We start from the raw sequence: 10,795 nt of genomic DNA, 5'->3' as shown, positions 1-10,795 counted from the left end.
GAGATGTAAGATAAAAAATGCTGCAGGTAAGACGAATAAAGGGTGACTGCCTTGTTCGTTGGTTCTTGTTTCCCTGTTTTAACAATAATTTTTCAAGTGCTAAAAATAACCTAAAATGTAACAATAAAATTTCATCTTCAGTTTTCTGAATAACCGCTTCGAATACTTTACTCAATTACTTTTATGAGCGCTCATTACATAAGGTATGATGCACTGTTTTGTACAGCAACCAAAAAGGACTGAATCCCATTTTGATTTAGGTGACAAATTTATTAAAGTCCTGCCATTTAATTAGGAATCATCATCATCATCATCATCATCATTACCAGACAGAATAAATAAGACATAAAACAGGTTTTTTCCCACATAAACAAACATATACATCAGACCCCGGGTACTACAGTTCTTCCTTGGGGTGGTTTCTGGTAGAATGAAACGAACAAGTTACATCTGAGAACACACAAATGCATAGAAGTAATTGGATCCCTAGGTACCATTTAAGACAACATCTACAATTTTTGCCTATATCCCTGTTCAAGAATGTACAAAGTCCTCATATGCGGGTTCTTATTCATGTCCAAGAAGGGGTTTGTATAAAAATAAAGTCTCCACAATGATAAACCATTATATATATAGACATTTGGCAACAACCAGACATTTAAAGACTTTGAATGTTGAACTGAGTTCTGCACCTACTACACTTTAGTTAACAAAGAGCAGTGGGCGGAGAGGGAGAGTTGGTAAAGCAAACAAAAGGTTGATGTCTAAACTTTCTGAGTGTGTGTGTGGTCTCTATATTGTTCTTAAAGAGCTTATAGTGGTGTCTGAAAATGGAGAATTTTTGAAAAACTCCTTACTTTGCATACAGTATTACTACTGAAGGATAATTGTTAGGCCAAGTCCTTAAAATGAGGAGCATTGTCTTCCTTACTTTCATTCAGATAACACACTCCGAATGAACCTGTCAGTCAGCTATTGATGTGATCCAGGGACAGCAATCTGCTTCCTTTCCTTACACAATCACAGCCCTGTGAGACTATTTTCCAACTCTTAAAATCCAACAGAAGACACAAAAAATGCAGAAAAAAAGCTCAAACTTGTTATTGTTGACCAATCAAAACTGCCCATGGTCCACTTCATCTAACCAGGAGGCAGGACTGGCTGGAAAATCTGGGTATCCGCCGCTGCTGCCGGTAGAGAGGTCTGAGCTGGGGCCGTTAGCTGCCCCCATGGAAACCCTCACAGCAGGGTTGATCCCAGGACCGCTGCCTTGGGCCATGATAGATAGGGCAGAATCAGGGTAGACCAGGTTGGAGATGAGAGGCTGGTGTCTTGGTAGTGCCTGAAGTGACCCCGGTGACTGAGGAAGGCTGTAGGGGCTGTTGGAGCGCATGTCGTGGAACTGGTCTTGAGAAGGGAGGACGCCGTGCTCAAGGGGGAAAGAGTTGCCCGCTTGGCGGCCTCCCATAGCTGGAGAGGACTCGCTCAGGCTGCTGTAAATGCCGTTAGTGTGGCCAAGCTCTGACATTGGTGGTTCATCTGTCAAACAAGGATAAAGATAAAGGAATAATTAAGATAATTAAGATTACAAGAGTAATAAAAAATAGCAGAAATGTTTGCAAAAAATGAACTTCAATAGAGCTGATGCAGTGTGTTCAAGTCAAGTAAAGCTGCACAAATGAGACTTCGCAAACCCATTTTCCTGATTCAAGTAACTTCCTCACATTGTTAGCTTGGTGAACTAATTATTAACCCTTCCTTGAATATAATAATATACTAAACCCAGAGAAAAATATGAAACGAGAGAATATGCTGTATGTCACACCTCAGCAAAAACCATAAGTGGCTTAGGGAGGTTATCAGAGCAGCTTGGGCTGCCAGCTTCCAGTTAGCTAATGTGTTTGTTCTCCAGTTACAACAATTCATCATAAACATCCAGTCAACAAAGTACTTTCTGCAAGACGAAATTTTACTGCAGCACTTTGTGATGTGCCTGGAATATCAGACACTATATTCTTATTTGAATATCGTCACAGCTTCATGTATCGAAACGTGAAAGGAAAGCAGATTTTTGCTCTAAGTAAGCAAGTAAGACACATAGTCACAAAGCAGAGCAAAATAATAATAAAAAAAATGATGATAAAAATACTATTTTATTTTATCATCTGGTTTTTTTGTAAATAGCATTTGCAAAAGAAAGCCAAGTTAAACAGAAATGTGTTCAACTTCTTTTTAAAGGAGTCAGCTAAATGTAGCTGGAGTGGTAGATCTGGTGCCATTGTGTAAAAAGCTCTTCAATCTCATATGAGGAAAAATTCATTTGAGCCGGTCATCACTTTCCACTGCCTATCAATATTCCACAGTTCAACAATAATGATGGGTCTATTCAGTTTCCCTGCTTTATTATAAATATTACTCTTTACATACTTGCTCATGTGAAAACATATCATAGTAGGAAGGCAACAAGTGCATGTAATGAATTTAATTGTGAGCATGCTGGCTCACCTTTATGGCAGTTACACTTAAAGTGAAGGAGCCATCTTTATGTTAGTAGTAGAAGTTGTGCTTTTCTTAGGGCACATTTAAAAGAAGCTGTCTCTTCTCTCAGTTATTGCATTGTTGACGCTACCTGTGAAGGACACCTCTGCATCACTGTCCATGCCCTCCTCCTGGATGCTGTCCTTGTCAGATTTGGAGCTACCCCGTGACCTCTTCATATTGCGAAAGTACTGCCCCCATCTTTGGCGCCCGGCATCTTTCTTCAGCCTTTTTTCTTTAGCTCGCCTGTTCTGAAACCACACCTGCAGGGTTAAAAAAGAAGAAGAAGAAATTGTTTTTAGTCAAAGTTGCGATACTTCATGATAAATCATTAGATACAAATACAGTGTCTGACTGATTAAACTAATTAAATCATTTTCAGCTTGTTTTGTTTCTATCATTTATTTAATTTTCTCAGTGTAAAAGACTTTGAACAAGTAGCCACTTTTTTTTTCATCGTTATGACTTCTAAAGAAGTCAAAGTCTCCTACATCTGATGTCCTCAGCTCCTTACGTGATGCACATACTATGCTTTAAAGCATTAAAGCAAAATTAATGTTCAGAGACTGTCCGGACACCACTTCACACCCACTTCAGCTCAGGTGAGAGACTTGAGCAGTGACACCGAACAGTAATCCTTTTTGGTGTTACTGCTAGTGTCCCCAGCATCAGATTTATCATGCATTTAATTAACTTCATGACAGCTACAAGTCGTCCTCAACTTAGAGCAGACAGGTTATCTCGCCGGTGACTTCTAATATTTGAAATTTTGTGGCTTTGCTTTTGATCCGCTCAAACTCTGGCTTACAGACAGCAGTATATGTGCAGCCGGTAGTCTTAATTTGTCTGTAATCTCACTGCCTTCTGGTGTCTGTGAAGTCTGATACTAAATGCAAAAACTTCTTTTTTCTCATTCATTTTATCTTGCACACAAAATGTATTCATTTCAGTCACGAGCACAGAAAGCAGTTTTACATTCTTGTTAATGATATTCCACCCTGAGTGAACCCTCTTCACCCCTTCGCTTTCACTGAATAATGAGGAGCATTTTAGTGGCTTCTGTCTCTACTTTTGTCCTTGCAAATAAAACAATATATATGACCACCACCCAGCAACCAGGAGGGGGCTCTTCAGCAGCAGACAATATGCGAGGGGCCCTCTTAGCATTGTTAACGAGCTTGCACTTAAACAGTGCTGACGTTCAGTCGGACTTCATTTTACTCCATCTAGCCGTAAATCCGCCCCCCACGCCACCCAGCAGGCACCCACACATATATGCACTTGTTCGTACAGTACACTTGTGCAAGGTCAGCTACAATTGTCCCTTGATACTCTACCTGCACAACCCGCATATCCAGACCCGTCTCTGATGACAGCTGCTCCCGCACATGGCGGGCTGGTTTTGGAGAGTTATTGTAAGCGTTCTTCAGTGTCTCTAACTGTTTCGCAGTGATGGTCGTTCGTGGCCTTTTTGCTGTAGAATCGGCCTCTGAAAGACAGATGGACAACATACAGTGTCAGCACTGGGCAGGCGTTTTTTTGAGATTCTATGTGGATCTGAAAAAGTAACAATATTTGTTACTAATATTTGTAAATGTGCAAAAATATTTAAAGACAAATTCAATATTTTTAACTGTACAACAGCTGTCAATCAATTTGCTATAAAGAAATAAGCTCCAGTCTAGTCCATCCAGCTAATTCTGTACAGACATCCTCAGTTGCCAACATTACAAACTCTGATAAATATACGTACTTATTACAGCAACCAACAGCACATAACCTGCATAACATCCTGTCTCCTAATTTTACATAAATAGATAAATTCCCTTCAGCTCATAAACCCTAAATCTGGATCCCTGTGCATAACTGCATCATGTCTGCACATCTGTTTGCCAGCACAGCAAAATACAAAGCCATCATCCAAATGGATGCTGCCCAAGTAATTGCACCCTGTCATTAGTAAAATAAACGTGTGTGTTTTTGGTGAAAACTTGTGTTCACTCACTGCATAAATCAGCACAGTAAATTCAAACAAACAGATGGGGAGATAAAAATCGGCCATGCCCACTCTGCCCTATCACGAATGAGCCTGCTGGGACTCTCGGTAATATGAGGTAAAGCAGAGCACTGATACAAAACAGAGTATCTGGTGAACGTGTTTTAGGCTGTTGGCCTGCGCCACCTCATATCATTTCAATGACTACAAGTCAGCTGTTCATTTCAAACCAGTATAAACACTGCATCTAACACTAAAGCTCAAATTAATCAGTGCCCCACTATATGCCACGGTTAAAGCAATGTTTTTTTAACAGCTATAATTGCAAACTTTTACTCTGAAACAGCTTTAGTGGTCTTGAAGCATGTTTAATTTTAATTATGGACTTTTTTAAAATCAAAAACTATCATGTAAGGGAATTATTTTATATTTATACACATGAATAAACGTTAGAAACTATTCCTACAAAAAATAATAAGTGGAATGTCAATTTGCAGCATTTGCAATGTAAAATTCATCCATGCAGACATGTATATATTGCAATGACTGTAGTGGAGAACAATTCCTGACGCCACTGTATATCATTTCCGTGCTGTAAATAATCCTGAAGCCCGCACAAACTCATACACGTGTATTCTTCTCTCACGGTCAGACATACATGCATCTCTCTCTTATTGAGTCTCTCCGCCCACTATAATAAGAGTTATTGAAAGCTGATCCTTTCAAGTGCAGAGTGCAGATGTAATCCTCCTGACCTGCGCTTTATGCAGTTTAGTATCGATCGGTTTGGAGGCAATGATGCAATTAGCGCAGGTGGGTCAAAGTTTAAGGATGACGTCTGTCATGGCAGGTTGCTTAAAACAAGCAGACACACAAAGTACAACATGCCGGAGCCTGGAGTCTGACCAACTGATTTGCCGACCGTTTCCCGATCTGTTACATATCTGCAGCTCACCTCTCTGCTTGGCGGTCTCGTAGTCGGCCTTGCAGACCAGCCTGCTGTCCTCCATCAAATAGTACTCGTCACCTGTCGCAAGTTGCCGCTTGCATACAATGCAGGCAAAGCAGTGCAGGTGGTAGACGAAGTCCTGCGCCCTCCTCACCACCTGTGTGGGCGGAATCCCCTGCTGACATGCTGCGCATTTGGTCCCGAATCTCCTTTTGGAAACAGAAGGTTGCCATCAGTATACATCTCATCCAGCAAGCCATAAATGGAAATTGAAAAGAAATAATTAATAATCAATGTCTTATTTAGCACTGGTTTATTTTCTGAAAGCTGCTCACTTGAAGAAATCGTCTTTGCAGTAGACACTGTCACCCCTGGTGAAGCACTTGTCCGCCAGTTGTGCCTGGCAGTCGCTGCACTTCAGGCACTTGCTGTGCCAGTGGCGATCAAGCACTTTGAGAATAAAGCGATCGACGATGTGTTGATTGCAGCCTGCACACATTGGGATTTCTGCGGGAGACAAGATGGAATCACAGCATTTTAGTCTGTTAAACGAGACGAGAAATGAAAGGAAAAAAATCACGAAGGGAATCGGTGCGCAAAATGACAGCCGGGCATGCTCATTGTGTTTAAAGAGACTCTGAATAATTATCTCCTAATGGACACAACTGTTTAATTATGCAAGACTCCCAATAAGAAAACGTCCCGCTTTATAGATAAAATAAAGAGCGGGAGGGTCAAAACACTGTAAATATAATGATAGTAATTAGATTTTTCATTTCACCTGACCCATTCTTCGCTTTTTAGCCCTTTCATCTATTTGTGTGTGTGCGTGTTTTTTAAAAGTATTTTTAATAGCATCATTTATGTCCTGTTCATGCTTATGATCTAGGCCTAAAAACACTGGCAATCATTGATTTTATATATGTATTATTTATTTTGTTGTCGTATGAAATAACATAAAATTGAAGTCAGTTATTAGTTGTAAGCTAAAATTTAATTGGACAATTCATTTGGTAATTACGAGGATTAATTGTTGGCGTTTTACAGACGCCCTCTTTGTCTTGTTCACTTTTGAAAAAAAAAATTCATAGAAGTCACGGAAAAAGGAAAAATGAGACTATAATTTTTCATGCATTAAGTAGTAAAATCGCATTTGAAACCGAACAATTAGGCACATTTAAAAACTGAATAATCAACGATTACATTAAAAGTGATGTGTTATAAGCTATAAAATGATAAGAAATCGGCTAAATATGAATGTTTTTAAACTGCTTTGTGAGGCACACGTCGACAGTTTGTAACAACATTCATTCGTTTAAGGTAAAACACACTAAAACTGAAGAAAATGTGCATGGATTGAGATGTGCAGACACGCTAACAGCGATTGCTGGTTTGCCTGTAAATTTCCCATGTTTGACTCCCCGGATAAAAGAGGGGCCTCACATGACCTGACACTACATTTTAAAGTATTTTTTATAATGTTCCTTCAGTGTACTTCCCACTTATGAAGCTATAAAATGAATAGATTTTAGAGACGCTTTAAGCGTTTAGCATTAAAACTGCACAAAGGCAAAATAAGGACAGCTACAATGGCAGGTAAAACCTTACGAGTCCTCTTTATTATTAATTAAAAGAAGCTCAACCACTTCATATTCCATCCGTGCAAGGAATCGCATTCCTATTGTTCTGTTGCGGGCTGCTCATAAAATATGAACGAACCATTTCTTCTGGTATCACCAGCAAGCTGTGCACAAGTGCGGTGGCAGCCACATCAAGAACAGGTGTATCCAGGTCATCATTAATTCAGAGAGCTCTGTAAAACTAGAAAGCTGCGGCCTGTAGTCTCACGGCACACACCAACATGGTGTCCAAGCAATTTGCTCACCTTGGAGGGCCCACTTCAAAATACTAAAATGATACACGAACATCCCAGCTGAAATTACACGCATCACGTCAGCAATCTGATAACTGATCAAAATGAACGGTCATAAATATATAACCATGTTCGCGCATTTAAAAACAAAAACAACAACTTGTGAATGTTTACAAGGAAAAAAATGCCCAGTTTATTTCTGACTGCAAAATATAGAAAACATAATTAGAGATTCGAACGGTGGATAAATCTGAGTTAAACCGGATTTAACCTCCACACAGAGCATCAAACGAAATTTGAAAGACAGTTCAGGCAGATCAAAAGTTAAAACCCGGTGCTTACGATTGCTCCTGCAGAAATGTGGAGCAACACGAAATGACACGCTGTCAGTCCTGGAAGGTTTTATTTTCCAAAATAAAAGACTGCAGCTGTGGAACATCACCAGTTATGATAGCGCACGCTCAACAGACAGCAATCCCCGTGCAAGTCCCGTGGCCGTATATGACGGCCTTTTTAAAAGGTGTGTGTGAACACACACACACACACACACACACACACACCCAAACGTATGTGCAAAACGAACAATGTGATTATATTTTGCCTTGGTTACCTTTTTGCAACTCCTCGCTGTGAGCCAGCAGAGCGAACAGCATCTCCGCGTTATTTGGTGCCTCTTTTGGAGAGTTGAGCTCAGCATGTCCATCCATTGCTCATGATTAACACTTACATTAAATCAAACCTGCTTTGCTTGTGTCTATCCAAACACACATACACACACTCACACCGGACGTGTTGTCAAATTCGAGCTTGCAGGAGCCCGGGATTGAAACACAAACGCGCGAGAGTCCAGGAGAGCTCGCTTTTATGCTTCCCCGTGCTGAAGCCAGGGCTGTATTACGCTGCGCCGTTTCCTAGGCGACAGGGAGATGGATTAACATCACCTACTGAGTACCTTACCCCGGATCCGAATAAACAGGAGGTTAGGGGAGAAGCTAATAGCTCTTCTGTGCTCAGTGAGGCACTATAATGTTGTAGCCTATTACTTTACAAACATGAAGAGAAAAGATCGAAAAAAAGCACTTATTTTTATTGAACTGAAATCTATTTGTCTATATGATAGATAGTCATATATGTTTTCATGAAAAAATAATCATACAACACAATATTGTGGCAATAACGTTTGATATGTCTTCTTTAAACGCTTAAAGTTTTGTTTTAGGCATAAAAATATCGTAAATACTGAAACACCTGGAAACTTTTTTTCACTGGGTAATTGTAATGATTTAACTATTTCAGATGCTACAACTGCAAAAAAGAAAACATACACAAAAAAAACCCCCTGCATGTGCAACCTGATCACATACAACGACCATAGCGGAGCGTGCCTAGAAAAGGTAAGTATACTAAGTCTCAGCTTTTATTTTTTTAGTAAGTTTTTTGTGTTTCTTCCAATTAATTACATTTTGTAATGTAAATTATTTATTTATGTATTTATTGGTTCATGTTCTCCTAAAAAAAAAAATTACTGTGATTAAAACTGCCACACGACTAAGTATACGCCTTAATTCAGATTCCAATGCATGCGTAAAAGAGAGAATAATAGCTTTTAACTAAAGCAATTCCATCTATTTCATAATAATAATAATAATAATAATAGAGTAAATTGTATGATTTCATGAGTGCTTTCTTTTTGCATTCCTCCGCTCGGTCAGATTTTTACATTCATTGTAAATATCTTACTAACTCACGAACACATGCATAACTGAGCACGCATACGCAATCTCCATGTCATGTTGAGTGTCTGCTTGAAGACAAGTGTTTATTCAGGGGAGAGATTGGCTGTTCAATAACATGTTGATCGGGCCAGCACCCCAATGAATTTTATTGACACTGATCTTTGGCACAAAAGAGCGCCTGGGGAAATCTCGGGTAGTGCCACAACCGCCAGGACCCGCTGATGAATCTAAAATCAATGTCCCATTTGCCTGTATTTCAGAAGTATATGAACGACGTTTTGGAGAAAGGTGTGGGGTTCATGTGTGCCCCTCTTACTTTTCAGCTTTGTAATAATATTTATGTCATATTGATCGCTCACTTTTGAGGGGGTGAGCCGACAGTAATGTGGCAACAAAGCCATAAAATGACTAATAAAGGTTATCTTATCAGAGAAGTGGCAAGTCGGTTAGGAAAAAGGTTGCAACGTTGATAAAACATGTATTTAAAAAAAAAAAAAATCAAAATACAAATGTTTAAATCTGTTGAAACATGTGGCGGAAATCGGATTGAAAAATATTTTAAGATTTGAATGATTCTTTATTTCAGATAACATAAGTGACTAATGCTACAAAATTGTTCCAGAATCTAGCGAAATGAAGAAGCATCGAACATGAGACTTTTCTGGACACTAAATAACATTTCTAGACTACAATCTACTAACAATTCAAAGCCTAAATTCCATTTTTCCCCCCCATAACCAGCCCCCAGTAGCGGCCTCAGGTGTCCCACCTGTCAGGGCAGGTGGGACACCTGTTGAGCATGTGTCGTGTTGCTGGGTCCGCTGGTGGGAGCGACTTCTTTCCTACTGGCAGTCTGTCGTGCGTCCTCACAGAGGCTGTTATTGCCACAGCGGGCCCAGTGCTGTCCCCATATCCGCTTCCTGCGCCATGAGCACGGGCGGTGTGAAATGACAACACGCGCATAACATCTGTTCCTGTGAGTCTCCAACAATGAAGACTCATTACGGATTCATAACGTCTCCCACACGCAGTGCAGAACAGGCGTCTCTAAACAGTCTATATGCACCACCGTGGGTTGCCCAGCAGTCTTCCTGCAACTTTTTTTTTAGTGCAGTAACATAAATGCCTTATTTATGTTAGGTTTTTTTATTTAATTTTTTTTATTTACACAGGTTTGCACCTATTTATATATTTAGCGTTACAGCGACTGTTTCATGCTTGTTACAGATCACTTAAATTAATTTTCAGTCCTGCTGTGCCGGACAGGATCGTGACGAATTCACGGACCCACGGCGCCCAATTAAACTGTATTTGATAGCTGTGTTTCTCCAAACCCTTTGCGTAATTTGCATCAGTTGTAAAAACAGGCAGGCTGTTTTCTTACCTTGGCCAGAATTGTACCGGGAGAAATTCCCGGTGTTTTGACAGCTTGATCCCGGGTGTTCAAGCAGCATTTTGAAGATGATCCAAAACGAAGACTCACGTCTGTGATTCAGCAGCAACAACAACAAAACCTCTAACGCGACACTGAGAATGTGGATTCAAAACCCCGCACTGTCCTGGAGACTTATCCTCTGGAGATGAAGCTGAGGTTTGTTCAACTCTGGATGAATTTCGGCAAAAAGTTAAAAAGAACTTCCGTGGACCTTTTCCCGTTCGACAGCCAGCAGGAATTGAAACTTTGAATATTCATCAAGTTGATC

At 40.1% G+C, this 10,795-nt stretch overlaps 1 protein-coding gene across 2 annotated transcripts; it reads right to left on the bottom strand.

The window, feature by feature from the left end:
- Positions 1-1,114: 1,114 nt before the first annotated feature.
- Positions 1,115-10,546, bottom strand: lhx3 (LIM homeobox 3). 2 transcript variants are annotated; one of them, XM_085358328.1, is made up of 6 exons: positions 10,477-10,546; positions 5,819-5,990; positions 5,490-5,692; positions 3,876-4,027; positions 2,630-2,801; positions 1,115-1,539 (listed from the first exon to the last, which is right to left on the bottom strand). In XM_085358328.1, exons 1-6 carry the CDS (start codon positions 10,544-10,546, stop codon positions 1,115-1,117), a joined length of 1,194 nt encoding a protein of 397 aa, XP_085214454.1. The 2 variants fall into 2 exon arrangements, with proteins under 2 accessions (XP_085214454.1, XP_085214453.1); XM_085358327.1 differs by lacking the exon at positions 10,477-10,546 and adding an exon at positions 7,967-8,063.
- Between the last annotated feature and the right edge of the window lie 249 nt (positions 10,547-10,795).

Source organism: Diplotaxodon limnothrissa, linkage group LG7, assembly GCF_057381915.1.
Source record: "Diplotaxodon limnothrissa isolate DT_005_m linkage group LG7, D_limnothrissa_male_GT1.1, whole genome shotgun sequence".
NCBI lineage: Eukaryota > Metazoa > Chordata > Actinopteri > Cichliformes > Cichlidae > Diplotaxodon > Diplotaxodon limnothrissa.
Note: the sequence above shows the minus strand (reverse complement) of the source record. Positions and strands in the feature narration are given on the sequence as shown.